Source organism: Eumetopias jubatus, unplaced genomic scaffold (genome assembly GCF_037043125.1).
Source record: "Eumetopias jubatus isolate StellerSeaLion01/CBP00866 unplaced genomic scaffold, mEumJub1_p1.0 scaffold_4, whole genome shotgun sequence".
Classification (NCBI taxonomy): domain Eukaryota; kingdom Metazoa; phylum Chordata; class Mammalia; order Carnivora; family Otariidae; genus Eumetopias; species Eumetopias jubatus.
Window position 1 is genome coordinate 86715581 of NW_028274810.1, and position 18465 is coordinate 86734045.

Sequence of the window (18465 nt, forward strand, 5' to 3'; positions counted from 1 at the left end):
TGTCTTCAGTGCCCGTATTCTTAACTAGTAGCTATACTGGAACAGCTAGAGATCACCAACTTATCTCTTGTTGTTTTTACTTAGCTTTAACTCAGCATGAAATGAAGTGGTGTAATCTGCTGTCCTTAAAATATTTAACAGACACCTTGCCCAGTTATCTAGGAACCTAGCAGTCATTCACCTTTCTACCCTGTTCTGGTTCATTTCACTGCTGGAAAGAATGGAACAAAGGAAAAAGGGAGGTGAAACGTAGACTCTGTCCGTACTGATATGTGGCAGAGGTGTACAGGGGGAGAGTTAGAAAGTAATGGCTGAAAGGGGGTCTGTCTGAGGAATGTTCAGATTCAGTGTTTGCTCACAGTTACTTTTCCCTTTCTGATGCCTGACAAATGAGAGCTTTGAAAGGTACACTTTTCTTCTTGGATACTGTTTTATCAGAGATTGGATATGGTGAGGACCCCTCAGATGGACACCTAAAGTGGTGTTGTAACCCCTCCCCCTAACCCAGCCCCGTTCTTCTTGGCTCTTGAAACCACTCATCCCAGATCACTTCCTGCTGGTTGCCCTGTCAGATGCAGCTCAGACTTGAAGGTCTGTGGAAAATTCCAGGATGGACGCTTTTTTCTAAGGAGTAACTATTAGTGGAGGGCAGGTACAAAGGTGGAAAAAGAAATCCTTCAGCCTCACACATGGCCTGAGACCCTGCAGCCACAGCCAAGCATACCCGACCCAGGAGAGGCACGCCTGAGTCGTCTCTCAACCCGGGTGAAGTCTGGTGGCACGTTCATTTCCCATCTCTGCTGACCCTCAGATCCTCATCCCTTCTCAGGATTTTCCACATGAACGGTGGAGGTGCATTTACCTGGATCTGTGCCCTGCTTAGGTTTGGTCAGCTCGGCTTGGGTTTCCTGCCCTCACAAGATCTGGTGAATGATAATAGTCTGAGGAATAGAGCCCAGTGGGTGGGTGATGTTTGGATTTTTATTCCAGTTTTTCTTGCATGCCTTCTTGGTCCTGGTTCCAGGATTAAACTGACTGTCCCTCCTAGGAGAGTTCAGGAGGGTGCCTTCCCTTGGAAAGCTGGAAGGTTTGAGGGGGACCTAGGAGATGACCTTGGCCAACCCTTACCTGATAGAGGAATCCCAGTCTAAGCTTCTTTCAATAGCTTTTCTCAATTTCTGCTTACATTCCTCTGCTGATGAGAAGCTTACTGCATTATGAGGCTGCCCATTGCATTGTTGGTCTGTTCTGACCATTCTCAGGTTTTTTCTGTTTGAGCTAAAATGAAATGATAGTAGTCAACCAAAATGAACCTAAGCTCGTAGATAAGCTTTATTAGAGGTGTATGTTTGCATGCGGAGCGTGATGGTGGGTCTCTTCTTTGTCCTTTTAGCTGCCCAGCAGACGGCAACCAAAGAGGGCCTGGCTTAGCTGGACCCAAAAGATCCAGCGTGGTCAGTCCAAGCCATCCACCACCAGCTCCTCCTCTGGGCTCTCCACCAGGCTCCAAACCCGGGTTTGCCCCACCACCTGCCCCTCCACCTCCGCCTCCAATGATGGGCATTCCACCCCCACCACCGCCTGGAGGATTTGGGTCTCCAGGGACCCCACCACCACCTTCACCCCCATCTTTCCCACCTCACCCCGATTTTGCTGCCCCTCCGCCTCCTCCGCCCCCGCCCGCAGCTGACTACCCAACTCTGCCACCACCTCCCTTGTCCCACTCAGGAGGAGGCGGCGCACCCCCCCCTCCCCCTCCTCCCCCTCCTCCGGGGCCCCCTCCTCTCCCTTTCAGTGGTACAGAAAGCCTGTCTGTCGCACCACCACTTTCTGATGCCACCAAGCCTAAGTCCTCCTTGCCTCCTGTGAGCGATGCCCGCAGCGACTTACTTTCAGCCATACGTCAAGGTAATTCCCAGTGCTGGGTCCTGGACCATGAGGCCTTGTCTTTCTGCAGCCGGGATGACTGGTTGGAGGGTGGGCTAAGGGGTTCTGTGCCCTTCCCAGGGGATAGATTCCCCCACTGGGTGGGGAGAGATTGGGAGGGACCTCAGGCCTCAGATCAGCCTAAAGAAAGGCTTCACTCTAAAAATAGAGTTGTAGATTTCTTTCCACCTTAGTTTAAAGTAAAGGATTCTTGGGGCCTTGGATGGCTGTCAGAAGAGCAGGCGACTCTTGATGGGTGGCTCAGTTGGTTAAGTGACTGCCTTCAGCTCAGGTCATGATCCTGGAGTCCCGGGATTGAGTCCCATGTCAGGCTCCCTGCTCAGCGGGGAGTCTGCTTCTCCCTCTGACCCTCTTCCCTCTCGTGCTCTCTATCTCTCATTCTCTGTCTCTCAAATAAATAAATAAAATCTTTAAAAAAAAAGAGCAGGCAACTCTTGATCTTGGGGTCGTGAGTTCGAGCCCCACCTTGGGTGTGGAGATACTTACTTTATAAGTAAGTAAGTAAAGTAAAGTAAGGGATTCTTAACTTGGGTCTTTGAACTCCTTGACAAGAAATGTTTTGCCTGTGTTTGCATTCATTTTGTGCCCCAGAGAAGACCAAGCCTCACTACCCTAGAAGGTACTTCTCTGGCCACACACAGTCATGTCCTGTCTTCCACTTTTGTGCCTTTCATAGCCCTCCTCCCTTTTCTCTTTCCCCTTTCTCACCCCAGCCTCCTCCCCTTCTTCTCCTGTTCCCCTGCCCTCCCTTCTTTCCCACCTTCCTGCCCTCCCTCATCACCTCACCCTTGTGGAGCATCTATTCTCCTTCTGTCACAGGTCAGGTCTGGTCCCAGTGGGTTAGAGTGGTTTCTTCTGTGAGCCTTCTGGAACTAAAGGATTGTCTGGGGGAGATGAGTTGGGGCAGCTGAGCTCGGCAATAATCAATGAACTGGGCAGACTGAGTGCCCGGTGGGTCCGATCGATGACCCCTCCCCACCTAGAGCCTCGGTGAGAAGTACCATCCTCAGCAGCCTGATACATGGAAAAGGGAAGAACGGCAGGCTTCCTTTCCAACACACCTACAGCCCCGGGGCCAGAACTGGATAAAGCCTCACCTTTCCTTTTCTGGCTTCCCCCTTTCCCTCTTCGCTTTCTCAGGGCATCCTTCTTCCCCCCACCGCCTCTCCCTGGCTCCGTCCACCCCTCCTTCCTCGGTCCTGTGTGGATCCTGAGACCTTTTGAGATTGACTCGCCTTCTAAACCCTTCTCTCTCTCTCTCTCTCTCTCTCTCATCAGGCTTTCAGCTGCGCAGGGTTGAGGAGCAGCAGGAACAAGAGAAGCGTGACGTCGTGGGCAACGACGTAGCCACCATCTTGTCTCGTCGGATTGCCGTGGAGTATAGCGACTCGGAGGATGACTCCTCTGAGTTTGATGAGGACGACTGGTCGGATTAACTCTTTCTGCCTGCTGCCCACCTCCCTTTTCTTTCTCCCTGCTGCCTTCTTTGATGCATATCTGAACAGTCTAATGGGAAAAGGGAGGAAAAAAGAATTTCGAGGGGCCAAAGTCTTCCCTGAAGCAACCAAAGATATATCCAAGTGCTTCCTCCAAATCAACATATATTTTCCCATCTCCCCATGGACAGGCCCCGTGGGGCTCCTGAGATTCAGTAGCTGAGATGTTCCCTCTTCCCTTCAAGTGACTGTTGCATATTGAAGAGAAGGAAAAACTCCCAAGCAAATCGCTTTGATTGGGTTTAGATTGGAGTTGGTACCTTCCCCTGGGAGCCATCTTCAGCTTTGGTCTCCTTCCAAAATGCTTACCCTTCAAATAATGCCAGCCATCTTCTGGTCCTAAAAAGCCTGCAGGGGCACGGCCAGCCCCTTTCCCATGCACTGAGAGGGCTGAGCAGGCCACATGCCCTAGCAGCCAGACTGCCACACTTTTCTGCCCTGGTCATCAGGGGGAGCTTCCTTTTGCTAAGCCATCCCAGTGTCTGGAAGCCCTTTATTCTAGGAGTCATCAGGCCCTAAAGAGCGTCTCCCCCTCTGCCCAGAAATGGTGCCTTTCTGAAGGCTGAAGTTGTTGCCTCCTTCCCAAGCTCCCTCTCTAGAGTGTGGTGTTCAAGTGTCCTTTAAATGCCCCTCCCTCACTACCAGGTGCTCTAGGCACCACAGCCCAGTTCAGACCTCTAATACCCATGACCAAACTAGCCCCAACACGCAGGGATCTGGACCTCTGCCGACTGTCAGGAGCCAAGCTTAGAGACTCGGAACTGCAGAACTGGAAGAATGGTGGAACTCCTTGGATCTTAGGCTCCTAATGATGCTGAAATCTAGATACGGGAAGTGACTTGCTCCGGGTCACACATTGGATGGTGACAACTCTAGAGCCCAGAATTCCTGATTCCAAGTCACCTGTGCCTTCTGGGACCAAATAGTGGACACTTGCTGGAGACGAGGCAGAACAGTCTTGGCTCTGTGCTACTCCAGACCTCACCATAGGTGGGAGTCCCAGTAGGAGGGCTCAGAGCCAGTGCCAGGCCTGTCTGTGCTGCTCAGACCCTTATAGCCTGTCTCTCCTCCCCCTTTACTATCACCATTGAACCACATGGCCTTGGGAGCTGCCTTTCTGGGGGACCAGAGGTAGTGAGAGAAGGAAGGGGGTATGCAGCTTTGACAGGTGCTGTTTTCAATTCCTCTGCAATTTGTCCCCCTTTTATTTCCCCAGTTTAAGCATAGATTCTGCCAACTGTAGAAACTTCAGTCCCTCAGGCTGGTGGCTGCCGCAGGTAGCTGCCTAGGGGGGCCTGGCAGCCGTGAGGAGGACTGAAAGGCAGAGGGGCTCTGGGTCTTGTTTCCAGCTCCCTCCTCACTGTGTGCAGTGATGTTCCCTCCCTCACTCCCCCTGCTCCCAGAGCTAATACACAGGTGCTATTATTCAGAAAAAAACTGGTCAGCTTTGGCCAACAGTGAGGTTTCTTCTCTTCTGCCCTAACTATTGTGTAGCCTCTTAGCTGAAACCGGCTTCTCCTGGCTTCTCCGGCTTTCAGAGCCCTGAAACAAAGAGAAACAGGATCTGTCTCTACCCAGCACGGCAAATGGTTGTAATAATTGCCAAAGCCCTCATAAACCCCTCCGGCTTGAGGAGAGTGTGTAATCATGGGTACTACCGCTGTGCCCTGGCTGGATGCTCCCCCTCTGCCTTCTTTCCTTGAACTCTGGCGTTGGGACTGAGCCTCTAGGGCCAGCATGCCCTCCTGCTAGGGCCGCTGCCGAGTTCATCCTCTTCCCCCTTCCCAGATCAGGTGTTTGTGGCACAGGGCCGGCACCATGCTCCAGTGCTGAGCATACCAAGCGGTGTGTGCCCCCACCTTGCTTCCTGCCTTGCACTTTGGAAGCTGAAGGTGCTTTCTTCAGAACCCTAAAATGGCTGTTGAAGGTGTCCCTGGCTGCAGCCCAGCAGTGGCTGGAGAGGCAGGTGGAGGGCAGTGGTTCTCCCAGATAGAAGTCCTGGGGCCTGGCCAGGCCAGGGTTTGGGTGTAATGGTTTTGACTAAATTACCCCCATCCCCCTCCTTTCCGGAAAAGGGGGAGCGAGCACCACTCGCTATCATTCTGCTCTGACCTTGAAGGGGGCGGTGTTGGCCTGGCTTCTGGAATGGACACAGCCAGCCCTGGAAAGGGCTGGGGGCAGAAGGGGGGGGCACTGCCTGCGGAAGGTAGGATTAGATCATTAGCTCAGTGACCTCCTAGGGTTTCGATGTGCTGTGTTCTCATCCTACAGCTGGTTCGGTAATGATCTGCAAGTCCCGGAGAGCAACAGCACTGCTCTGCCTGGCGCCCTCATTAAAATCCATGCAGCCAAGCTCTGCGCTTTGTAGCAGCCGGCCTTGCGAAGCCGAGGAAAAGCCTCCTTGGCTCGGGGGGCTGGGGACCCAGTCAGCCCAGAGGCCCTCTGGGCTCTATGCATATGTGCACCAAAAACAAAAACAAACAAAACCCACATAAAACAACAAAAAAAATACCCCACTTCTTTAAACCCAGAGCCCTTTAAGATGATAAAGGACCCTTTGCAGATAATTGTGTGTCTTTGGAATCCTGTCATTGTAGAATGCAAAGTTTAGTGATTATTTAAACTGGGCCGAGGCTGGTAAGAGTGTGGGGCAGTGGCTCATAAGGACTCTTAAGCGCTGAAGCCAAGGAGCCACCTCCCTTCCCTGGTCTGCCCAGCCCAGGGGACCTGCCCCCATTCCTGTGGCCCAGGGACCCAGCTTCCAGTCGGCTTGTCAAGAAGTGACTTGCGGCTTCGCCCTGCTTGTGAGGACTACATTCCAAAGGAGCAGCCGCAGGCGGGGCGCAGGCTCTGCCATTCCTTGGAGGTCAGAGCAGCTGGCCCAAGCTCCAGCTCGCCTCCAGCGGAAGCTCGAGCGCCCTCAGAAACGACCCTGGCCAATGTCACCGCAGAGCCGAGGCGGTGTTGTCAGGGCTAATGTGAAATCTCTTCCCGTGGCGCCGGTCCTCCGGCTCTGCAGCGCCAGCTTGGACAGATTGAGGTCTCTGTGGCTTTGGTGACCCTGCTTAAGCATTCCCACCGTGTCCCAGCTTTGCTCTCGCCTGCCTCCTTCCGCAGCCCCCCTCACCTGACCTCGGGGCCTGGGGAGGGGGCCAGTGCCCCAGGGCGAGGGGCTTTTGCTCAGGAGAGATGTCAGGCCTCCTGGGGGCATCGGGCTTTGAGCTCAGACCTGGGACCAGGTGTCACTAGGAGATATGCCTCATTTTGTGCCTCAGTGAGGGCTAGGGAACAATTCTGTTATTGTATTAACTTGACTCAGTTAACTCACTTGAGAAACTAACCAATTTTTACTTTCTGTCTAGAATGATGTACATGTAGGAGAGTCAGCCCTAATGCTCCCAAAGTGCCTTGTTTTCTCTGATATTAAATATATTTATAAGGACCTATTCCAGTGGATTCTTGGGTGTGTTTGCCACATCGATTTTAGGGAGTGGGCATCTGTGTAGTAGGGATACAGTCTGGAAGTGGGTCTTTCTCCCCTGAGGGTGGGAAAGGAGATTCCGTTAAAGATCTGGGAGGGTGGGGTTAAACCAAACCCCTGAGGTGACCCCTTCCTCTTCGCCCTGCTCCTCTTAGGCCCTTAGGAGGACATCCAGTTTTTTAAAGCCCTGTGGCTCCAAGCCTGGTCTCCTTTGTTTCCCTGCCAGGCTTATGTGTGGACCACGGCAGCACCCCATAACCTGAGGATTCCATGTAACGATTTTATGTTATACATGCAAAAATATGTAAATGCCAACATTTTAAATAATGTGATGAATCTTTGTAGCTACTCAGCCACCTCTGGGGTGTGTGTGTGTGTGTGTGTGTGTGTGTGTGTGTGTGTGTGTGTGTGTGTGTGTGTGTGTGTGTGTGTGTGTGTGTAACAAAATGGTTGGAAGGGGACAACATCTGGGGGTGTGTGTGTGTGCGCGCGCGCGCTCGCGTGCGCAACAAAGTGGTTGGAAGGGGACGACATCAATAGCCGCAGGTGGCGGCTGAGCTCTGGAGGGAGGGCTGGTGTGGGCGGGCGAGAGGAGCAGGAGGCCTCCGGGTCTGGATGGTGCACCCTGCGTGGGAGGTGGAGGTGAAGGCTGGAAACCATTTTGGTTTAGGAGGAGACCCAAGTTGGGGAACTTAGAAGCCCAGGCCCTCCTCAGCTGGCGAGGGGTGTGTGTAGGGACCAGGGGAGACACGCTGGTGTCCTCCATCAGGCGGAAGAGGAGCACTGGCAGAACGCTGATGTTGCCTCCCAACATCTGGCCGGCATCTTGTCTGCCTCTCAGACCCAAGCAACTTACCTTAAATAGAATGATTTTCAGTGGAATCCGATAAAAAGTTCAGGCTGCTGTACACCCCCTCTCCTGCCTGGGAAGGCGAAGGGGCTGGGTTTCTATTCTGACCCAAAAAAATGACCTACCCAGGAAGCAACGGTTGTTCCGAGCACAGCTGCTGCGGGTGACTGTCCCTGGGGGTAATTTATGGGCAGGCACCCAGATCCAGTTCCGGGCCCAGCGGACGCTGTGGGGTGGCCCCGGGAGAGGGGGGCGGGGAGCAAGGTTGGTGACTCCGCTGGTCACGCCTGCTGTTCGGGGAGAGAGAGGCACCCACTGGCGTCCCAGGAGAGGGGGCAGAAGTTTTGAATTGTCAGCAACTGCTGCGCCAGGCGCGCTGAGCTCATCGCTGGAGGTGGGGGTGCAGGGGAGGGGGCGCGGGAGCCGGCTCGCCCCGCCGGAGCCCCTCGCTCCACCCTCCGGCTCAGGCCTGTGTTTAGTCAGCACTTGGCTTCCCGAGGCCGGTGACTGACAGGCAGCCAGACGCCCGCCCTGGGAGAAGACAAAATGGTGGTGTCGGGAGCCGCCCTTGCTGGGGAAGTGGAGGGGAGGAATGTGGTTCTGGGAAGCAGGCGGCCGCAGCTTAAATTCCGGCTCCTCCGCTTGGGAGCTGTGACCCGGTGCTTCACCTCTTAGGGCTAATCCTGAGAAGAATGAGCATGTGCTGAGTGCCTACTACCTGCCTAGGACTGCACGCGCTTTATTTCAGCCTTAGGAGGGAAGGGTCTCATTGTACACGTGAGAAAAACAAGTTCAGAGGTTGAGTCGCCGCAGACCGTGCAGCTGGCCAGGAGCAGAGCCACACCTCAAACCCGGGTCTCTCTCAAGCCCGAGATCATGCTCTGTCCGCCATACAGCTTCAACGGCTTTCAGATTCTCTCCCGTCCGGAACCGCGGGGTTCAGTGTCCGAGGGGGCGTGTTACGGTTTTCCGTTCCGCTCTACCCCACCCTCTGGCGCCCACCTTTACGGGGCACGGTTATTTGTGCCCCTGCTTTGAAATCAGGTGGGCCGGCTTGAGGGCCCGACTATCCTGGACCCTGAGAGTTGGAAGTACCTCGCACCCTGAGCTGCCTGGGAACAAAGTGGGTTTCCCACGTGCGGGCTGGGGCTTCCCACAGACACACGGTGCTCAGGGCACGCCGCACACCTGTGAAGACGCGCACATTCATCCACAAAGACCCGGAGACACACACAAGGCGACACCTAACACGTGAGCGGGCACACACGAGATCCCAGGCCCAGGGACACGTGCACACTCCGTACACGGAGCCCTGCCCTTGTGCAAACAAGGACACAGACCGGCACACAGTTACAGGAACACATCATCGCAGGCGAGCCTCACTCGGTCCTCACCGCCTCCCCCCCCCCCCCCCCCCCGCCTTCGCGCTGCCGCCGCCAGCTCCTCACTGCCCCCTCCTGGCCGCCCAGGGACCAGGGCAACCTGGCACCATTTCCTGTGAGTTCGCCTCTGGGGTGGTTGTCAGCTAGCTCCCTTCATAATGAGGCTGGGAGCAGTTTCAGGTGTTCCTCAAAGACAGTCCCTCTGCCCCAGGAGATGAGGGTGTCTAGAGGGAGGTCTGAAGCTGGAGGACACAAAAAGAAAAAGAAAAAGAAAAAAGGCTCTCACACCCAAAGGAATTTCTCACAGTAGAATCCTCAGTACAGTGGTGGCAGGAGTCCTGCAAAGCCCCGCTCCCCGCTCAGCAGGCAGCCACCCCGCCCTTGCCTCGGGAACTATGCACGCACCTGCTCCCACTGTATACATATTTAAAGAGAAGCAGACTTCCTGGCCAAGAGGTCAGAGGTCAGGTCTTCTAGCTCCCACGTTGCTGCTCCCTCTCTGGGCTTCAGCTTCCTCACCTATTCAATGAAGAGTTAAGTTGACCATGATGTACGTGACCCCTCCACCCTGGAGTCCCACCGTCTTGGGAAATAACACCTCTCCCAAACGTAATGTGCCTGAGTAAAGCACATCATTAAAAACCACGACCCCCATGCATTCTTCAGGCCAGTTCTGGGAGGATTACCAACCAAAGCTTTTTAGTGCTCTTTTACAGCTGAGGAAATGAGGCACAGAAACTTACCCAAAGTCACACAGCAAGTTGGCAGCAGGCATGGACATAGGCATCCTCTTCTTGTGGGCCCCAGGCTGCCTACAAGAGAGTAGAACTCTCCCTGTGGGCTCAGGCCCAGAGCCAAGGAGACAGGAACAACAGAGACTAAAGCCAGAAGCTCCGCCCCTCTTTTTTTTTTTTTTAAGGTTTTTGTTTTGTTCTGTTTTGTTTAGTCATCTCTATACCCAACATGGGGCCTGAACTCACAACCCCGAGATCAAGAGTCTCATGCTCCACTGACTGAGCCAGCCAGACGCCCCAGAAGCTCTGCCCCTCTGTCTGGAGCCCTGAAGGCTGAGGGGAACCCAGCAGAGGTCCCAGCGTTTGGTGTTGAGACAGAGGCTACTACGGAGGCTGGGAAACGGCCACTTGCACCCTGGTGGGTTCCACCACTCCCCACCCTGACCAGCAGCCTGCGCACACCTCGCGCTTCCTCTGCAGAACCAGAGGCGGGCTAAAGAGGGTTCTCCCTACTCGGTGGCCACCAGTAGCTTGTTCATCAAGGTACCACACACGTGAGTGGCGTGTGCATGCATGCCTGGACTCCACGGGTGTGCACTCACACATAGATGCCTGTTCATATATGCCTACAAGTACACTTAGGCATATATTCATAGGTCTGGGTAACATGTAAATGTACGTGCTTGCAATCCTGTACACCTATGACTGCATTCACGTGTTTAGGTGAGGTGTGTTTGGATGTACACGTATAAGAGGTTTCTGTGTATCTAGCGGGTAAAATACGTACATGTCAGATGTACACGTACTGGGTTTGTTCACGAATGTACTTGGGTATGTGCAAATGTTCACCTGCATTTGTGTAAAAAAGTGAAGTGAATCATGTCCATGCACGTGACTGGTGAGTGTAAGTGTGTGTGCAAGGAAGGCTTCATGTGACTGTGTACACATGAATCATAGGGGTGCCCTCAGCAGAGAATATGATGTCAGTGTTCCCCTAAGCCCTGGCATCAGGAGCGCACTGCTCGCTCCAGCCAGGCACGGGGCTTATAGCACCCCCACCCCGCCCCCATCCTGCTTGGCCAATTTGCAGCCTCTCGCTCCCAGCTCCCGAGAAGGCCTGCAGCAAAGTCAAGGGGCTGGTGGCCAATTAGCGAGGGGGTTAATCAGGGATCTGGGGACCCCTGGGGGGCGGGAAGCTGAAGGCAGGCGCTGAGGTTGGCAGGAGCACTTGCTGCCTGTCATGGGGGTGGGGGAGGGGAGAGGCAAGGAGGGGAGGCTGAGCCAGCCTGGTGGCTGGAAACCAAGGGTCTGCCTGTGAATTCCTGATTGCTGAGCACTGATAGCAGCGGGGAGCCTGTGTGACTGTGTGTGCAAAGGGGCATATATACATACATTCCTGTCCTTGAATGTGGTCCTGTATGCAAATGTGTGTACCTGACCCAGTACGATCTGTATATACATGTGCAGTTTTGTGTCTGTATACATGTGGGTGTGCAATGGTGTGCAAATGGATCTGGGTATGCAAGCATGTCTGGACCCATGTGCACACATGTATACAAGGGTAAGTCTGTGTGTGTGTCCTCTTGTGTGCAAGGGTGTGTACACACATGGATGAATGTGCTTCCACGTGCAAACATGTGCACATGAAGTTGACGTGGTCTGTTAACATGTGTGCAATGATATCTGTGTGTGTGTACCAGTGTGCAGACACGCCTGGGTCTGGATGTATGTGCATGTGTGTATGTTCTCTGAATGGCCTGCGTATGCCCATGGTGTGTACCCATAGGTCTGCACGCATACAGGTCTCGGCGTGTCAGGAGCTGGGGAATGTGGGGCTGGCGGGCTCCGGGCTCCAGGAGAGAATCTGACAGACGACCAGACTTGCCGCAGCCCCCAGCCCCGGGAGCCTGTTTTCCAGCCTGCGGAAGCTGTGAGCCCGTGAACTCATCTTATATTAATAGCTGCTGTCTCCTCATTTATTGCAGGGAGAGGCGGTCATGGCCCCAGCGGGGGCTCAGCACTCGGGGCTCCTCCCCTCCCCCACACAGGACCTGGGAAGAAGGGAAAGAAAGACGGGCCCTAGAGCCTACCCAGGCAGGAAGGCAGGGCTCTGGGCCCCTGCCCTTTCCTCCCCCGAGCCACTGCCCAGCTCACCTCCCAAGCCTCTGTAGCTGGTGGGATCAGGTGTGGGGTTGGAAAAATGTCAGGGGCTTGGACACCCCCCCACCCCAAAATACACACACACACACACACACACACACATGCACGCACACACGCACGCATGCACCAGGCATGCAGTGCTGAGTAGCTCCGGGCTGAGTACCAGATGAATCTGAGGCAGAAAGAGACATAGAAGTCTTCAGTTTGAGAGGGCAGGCATGTTCCTTCTCTCAGGGACCCTCAGTTGGAGGGGGACACACAGCCTTGCCTTCAGGCGCCCCTAAGGGCAAGACTTCTCTATAATATTTACTCAAGCTGTGTTGTATAAAACACATCTTCATGGCCATGGGAGGACTTAGCTAAGGAGGCTTCTTGGAGGAAGCACAGGGTAGGGGTGCAGGGAGGACCTGAGCTGTATCTACAGAATCCCTGAAGGAAGGAGAAGCCAGCCAACCCCACCACACACATAGGCTTCAACCCGAGGAGCAGATTGAGATCTCCCTCAGGTTGGGCCCAGGACCTAAGGCAGAGAGACCCTAGATACGGGCTCCCAGAAATGCCTCAGATCCACCATAATACCACACCCTGGCAAAAAGAGGAGGGCCCGTAGCATGGAGGCCTACCACAGGCCCTCCCAAACAAAAAGCATTACACTCTGCTGAGCTCTGGAGCCAGAAGCTGGGATGGGGAGGCAAAGGGCCAAGCCTGCCCAGAATAGTATGGGCACCTGGACCCTCTCCTTCTGGTTCCCCCTAGTGCTCCTTGGGAACATGGGTGAGGCAGCAAGGAGGCCCTTCTTCACACCGCCCCTCCCAAAGATCTGTGGGTAGCTTGGAGACCCCCAACCTCTCCCTAGCCCGGGGACAGGGCTCCCTGCCCGGGGTTTCCTTGCTTGCTGTTTCTGAGTTGCTCTTGAAACTCACTCCCTTACCCAGGATAGAAACAGATTTGTAGTCAAATGGATCTGAATTCAAATCCCAGTTCAGCCCTTTACTGTGTGGCTTTAGGCAGATCAATTGTCACCTTCAGTGAGGTCTTTCTTGGGAGCCTTCATTTAAAGCTTACATGTACTCCCTGTGCCCCTTCCCTACTTTATTTCTCTCCCAGGACTCTGAACTCTCCGACTTTACCAAGTCTTAAACTTGTCTCTTTATTACTGTCTCCCCTATGAAATTTACATTGTCCACAAGGATGGCAGTGAAGGATGAGGGCCTCTATTCTCAGAGCCTCAACTTCCTCTTCTGTAAGATGGGGAAAACAATAATACCAACCAAAGGGCCTTGGTGATGTTGTGTGAAATATTTGGGCCAAAGTTTGGCATGGGGGAGGTGCTTGCTGAGTGGGTGTCTTTTTCCAGGGACCTTCCAGGAAGGTGGGGAAAGAAGGCTGCACCTGACCTGGTGGGCCACACCCTGCTTTGTATTTGGACTGGAGCTGCGTGTAGCTCAGCCCAGGTCTGCCTTCCACCAGCTCTGACCCAGCCCCTGTTGGCAGGTGCACTCCCCTTGGAGTCCTGTGGCCAGTATTGGGGAGGAGCCTTGAACACTAGGTGAAAGAGCTCTAGCCAGGGAAATGGAGAAAGACCGGAGTCCTAGCCTGGCACAGCTGTGTGGGCTTGAGCAAGTGACTGTTCTTCTTCAGGCCTCAGTCTCCCTGTCTGTACAATGGAAGGGTATTCTTAAGGGTCGCATCTCCAGGCTTTACCTTCCTGGGAGGCTTGGGACGCCGGGAGGCTTTGCTGGTCAAGAAATGGCTTCCTCTTTAGCCACACTTCCAAACCTGCTCCTGCTCTTGCCTGGTGAACATACTCTTTCTGGTTCCAAAACGCCCACACTTACGACCTGCACACTTATGTTCTCGGATGCACACACTTACCATCACTCACCTTTGGATAGAAAAGAAGCTCTTCCAGCTTTAGAATGACTATACTCCATCCAACCTCCTCCCAAATGTGGCCTCTGGCTCTGAGAATGAACCCCAACACAAATCAGGGACCAGGATGTCCTAAGCCCCAGGCTTGGGAAAGAAGGAGAGGAGAGGCCATTGGCTAATAGAGCACAGGTTGTGGAAATGGATGTTGCCTTGGGCCAGTCACTAACCCTCCCTCAGCCTCAGTTTTCTCATCTATAAAATGAAGAAGATACTATCTGTGCCATAGGATGCTTGTTCAGCATAAACGAGGTGACATATGCAGTACACTTGGCATAGTGCCCAGCACACAGTAAACACCCACAATTAGAAGGAGCTGTTATTAAGGAAATGGATATGCTTTGAGCATATACTTCATGCCAAAGCTCCAAACAAAAGCGCACGTGGACATTCTCAACCTGAGAAGGGTCCAGCACCCTGATTTCTGTCCTCAGGATAAGGTGGGGTCCTTGGGATGCCTGGGTGGCTCAGTCAGTTAAGTCTGCCTTCAGCTCGGGTCATGATCCCAGGGTCCTGGGATCGAGTTCCACATCAGGGCCCATTGCTCAGCAAGGAGCCTGCTTCTCCCTCTGCCTCCCGCTCACCCTGGTTGTGCTCTCTCTCTCTCTCTCTCTGACAAATAAATAAATAAAATCTTAAAAAAAAAAGTTGGGGTCCTTGCCTGGAAGTGCCCGGGTCTGAGCAGAGGGGCCCATTAGATTGGCCTGCCAGCCACACTCCACCCTGGGTCTCTAGCTTTCCCAGATCCCTCAACAGGCTCCCAGGCCTGACCTAATTCCCTCCCATTCCAGGCTCCCCCCACAACAGGCCCACTTCACCCCTTCCACACATTGAGACAGGAACATACTTATCACAAAATCGTTTTTTTATTGGGCGATGGGTCACGGATAGGAATAGGGACGCACTGGAGGCCATACCCCGGTTGGCAGAGGGGTCAGGTGTTGGCTCACACCCTGCCTCCTCTAGGGCACCGCAGGGTGGGGCCTGGCCCCCAGGTCCTGGCTGTGGCGCTGGATGCCAGGCTGGAGTGGAGTTGGGGTGGAGCGCCGTCTGGTCCCAGCTGCCTGGCCGGGCTGCAGTTTCCCCCAAACGGCCACCAGAGGGCAGCCTGCCCCCAGCGCAGAGGAATTCTCGGTTGCTCAGGTGATGGCTTCTTAAAAAAATAAAAAACCAGAGGCTGGTGTGTTCTCCCAGCTAACCCGAGAGGGGCGGGCCTGAGGAGAAGGCTCTGGTTTCTATGATCTCTTCGATAAAAAATAAGCAAAAATAATAACAAAATACGTGGTTTCTCTTTCTCCCTTTCCCCCCTCTAAGAACTGAGGTCAGCAATGGGGGTGTGGGGACTGGGGATACCCTGGTATGGCCTGGATTTCAAGGTGTGGGTCTCTTTTTTCCCCTTACCGCCTATAAATAAGTAAATAAATAAATTATAAATAGATACTCTTTTTGTATGTGCACATATATATAGATACATTTTTCTTTCTTTCTCCTGTCTAGACAACTGAGTGACTAACCTCTCTGACTCTTTAGCTCAGAAACCCAAAAGTAAAGTGACATGATTAAGGTCGAGGGGGAGGGGGAGATTAGGGACTTGGAATGGCACTGTAAATCACCCAGCAGCATTCTGGAACTCCAAGCCAGCTGGGCTGTGGGACATTTCTGAGTGGAACCTTGGCCACCTGAACATTCTAGAACCGTGGAGCCAGCTGGGCCCTGTAAGGATCTGGACAGAATCCTGTGAAACATCCAATGTCCTAGAACTCCAGAACCAGCTGGGTCTTGGGGGGTGTGGAGCTGGGGGGGTTGGGACAAAGCCCTGGAGGACCTAACATTCTGGAATTCCGTAGTGATCAGGGCTGAAGGGTCACCAGCGTATGACTAGACATCACTGGGGGAACGGGACCGGAAGGGGATCTTGGAAGAGGAGCAACAACAGCAAATGGCCCACAGCACCTTCTGCACGTCCTGGTTGCGGAAGGCGTAGATGATGGGGTTGATCATGGAGTTATAGGTCGCAGGGAGCAGGGTGAGATAGGTGTAGAGGGGTGGGGAGTGGGCACCCCCCAGCAGGCAGTAGACAGTGAAGGGCAGCCAACAGGCAGCAAAGGCGCCAAGCACCACGGCCAGTGTGGCAATGCCCTTTCGGGTGGCCACGTAGTGGGAGGCGGGCAGCAGATGCCGCTGGAGGGCAATCTGCTGGGCATGGCGGCAGACGATGCGGCAGATCTGGGCATAGAGCTGCAACATGATGCCAAACACCATGAAGAAGGCAATGGCCAGGACCACCAGATGGTTCTTGGAGAGTGGATATACCACGCCACATGTGGACCGGGCATCCAGACAGTTCCAGGCCAGCACAGGCAGAAGCCCCAGGCCCAGTGCACCCCCCCACACTAGGGCCAGCATCACATAGGTCCGAGTCACCGTTGTCTCTGAATAGTAGGTGAGGGCGTTGTACAGAGAAAGGTAGCGATCGACGGTGATGGCCAGTAGGCTGCCCACACTGGCAGTAAAGGCCATGGCCAGCACACCAACCAGCACCAGGCTCATCTCCGCCGAGCCAATGCAGAACACAGCAGCAAAGTGCAGGACCAGGCCCAGGCCTGCCAGCAGGTCGGCCACAGCCAGGCTGCCCACCAGCAGGAACATGGGGGCACGGAAGGTGGGAGTGCCCACAATGATGGCCACCACCAGCGCGTTCTCACAGCTCACCAGGGTGCCTGAGATGCACAGCACCACATCCCAGGCCCTGGGTGAGGGCAGTGGTGCGGCTGGGCCTGTGGGCCCTTCTGCTGAGCCCGCGCTGCTCACATTCACGTTGCCTGAGCCAGCGGAGAGCCAAGCCAGGGGGCTGCCTGCACCCCACATCGTTATACCTGTAGGAGAAAAGCCCTGTGAGAAGTTGACAGGGCTGTGTGCTGGGTGAAGGGGTCTGGATGGGATGAGGTGCCCCTTAGGATACATTGTGAGTGTCTCCTCGTGATACCTGGCTGGGTCCCAGTGCCTTGTCCCCCAATCATGCCCAAAGGGCTCCTTCCGGGATACCTTTGTCTCCCCCTGCCTCCCACACCCCCACGCCAGCAGGGGCCTATTTTCCTATAGCTGTCCTGGGTCTCTCCACTCTCCCTTCCAATTCCCTGGGTCCCGCAGGGCTCTTTCTCCCATGTGTGTGACCTGCAGAGAACCAGATGAAGGACTACCATAAGTGGATGGGGGGCCCCTAGGATCCACGAGAAGCCGGGGAGGCCCAGGAATGGGGAAGGGAAACACATCTCTAGACTGAAGGTAGCTCTGATCCCTCCCCATCAGGGAGGATGACGCTCAGTTTCCGAGGCTTGCCAGACCCCTCACGATTCTCCGTATTGCCAGCCCGAGGCTCCGCCCCCAGAGAATGCGCGTGAAGCTCCCGCCAGCCCCCACCCTGCACTCCCAGGGTAACACCACCTAGGAACCCTGCCCCACCCCCAACTCACACGGGCCCAGACTTCTGTCCTCGCCAGACCCCTCCTTCGGCCTGAACCTCTGGGTCTTTGGAACAGACACCCTCTGCTGGAGGCCTGAATCCCTGAGTCCGACCCCTCCTGCTTGGACACCTGGATCTTGGGCCTGACTCCGCATCCTACTCATATGTCTTGATCCCTAAGTCAGCCACCTCCTCCTGCTCGGACACCTGGGTCCCTGCCTCAGATGACTCCTGCCAGCCCAATCTCAGAGGACCAATCTCAGAGGGCCTTGGGCCTTGGAGGAGAGAGCACCCCACGCAGGGTCACCCAGCTGACGGCTCTCAGCACCCGGACCCTGGGTCCCCGCCTGCTAACCCAGATTCTGGGTTCCCAGTCTCGACCTCCGACCTCTGCCGGCCGCTGGGAACCTGTCCGCCGGCCCCGCATCCCAGCATCCTGCGTGCCCTTCCTGATGCCTGGTGCCTGCGGCGGGGCCTACTACTCACCTCTCGGGACCTGGTGCGGCCGGGCCGCGGGGAGGCTCTGCTCGGGTCCGGGCGGCGCAGGGTTTGCGCGGACCCCGAGAAGCCCCCGCGGCCGCGGGAGCAGCAGCGTGAGTCACCCCGCCCCGCCCCGCCCCCGGCCCCCGGTTCGGTGACGTCAGCGGCCCGGCCGGCCAATGGGTGCGTCGCGCCGGGGCGCAGCGCGCGTCGCGAGGCATAGTAATGAGGCCTCGCACCGCCCGCTCCCCCATTCATAAAAAGCGACCGTGGCCGCGGCCCCGCCCCCTCCTCACTCGGCCCGCGCTGTCCTTGACGCGGCGCCCTCTGCGGGCCGGGGTTTCGGGGGGCGCCGGTGGGAGAGCCTTGGAGAAGTCTTAGGGAGGTTTCGGGGAATATGTAAGGGGAAGCAGAAGGGGGCCCCGGAAAGGCTGTGGGGTGATGGGACCCTCAGGTGGCAGAGACGGACGGAATTCGGGTGACGGAGACTGAGTGATGAGGCTGAATGGGCGTCCTCGGTGAGGATGACGGGGGCTGCCAAGA

General features: G+C 55.2%; 2 protein-coding genes across 4 annotated transcripts in view; one reads left to right on the forward strand and one right to left on the reverse strand.

The window, feature by feature from the left end:
* WASF2 (WASP family member 2) overlaps nt 1–6889 on the forward strand; it is a 74772-nt gene extending 67883 nt beyond the window's left edge. For all 3 annotated transcript variants that reach the window (XM_028114001.2, XM_028114003.2, XM_028114002.2), the window contains exons 8-9: nt 1394–1908; nt 3226–6889. In XM_028114001.2, coding sequence (XP_027969802.1) covers nt 1394–1908; nt 3226–3383 — 673 coding nt within the window. In that variant the 3' untranslated portion in view covers nt 3384–6889. The remainder of the gene's footprint in view (nt 1–1393; nt 1909–3225) is intronic.
* Nucleotides 6890–15857: 8968 nt separating this feature from the next.
* Nucleotides 15858–16847, reverse strand: GPR3 (G protein-coupled receptor 3). Its single transcript, XM_028113547.1, has one exon. It carries the CDS (start codon nt 16845–16847, stop codon nt 15858–15860), a length of 990 nt encoding a protein of 329 aa, XP_027969348.1.
* Between the last annotated feature and the right edge of the window lie 1618 nt (nt 16848–18465).

Coding starts and splice junctions, on each gene's coding strand:
- GPR3 (XM_028113547.1), bottom strand. CDS start 16,847: ATGTGGGGTGCAGGCAGCCCCCTGGCTTGGCTCTCCGCTGGCTCAGGC.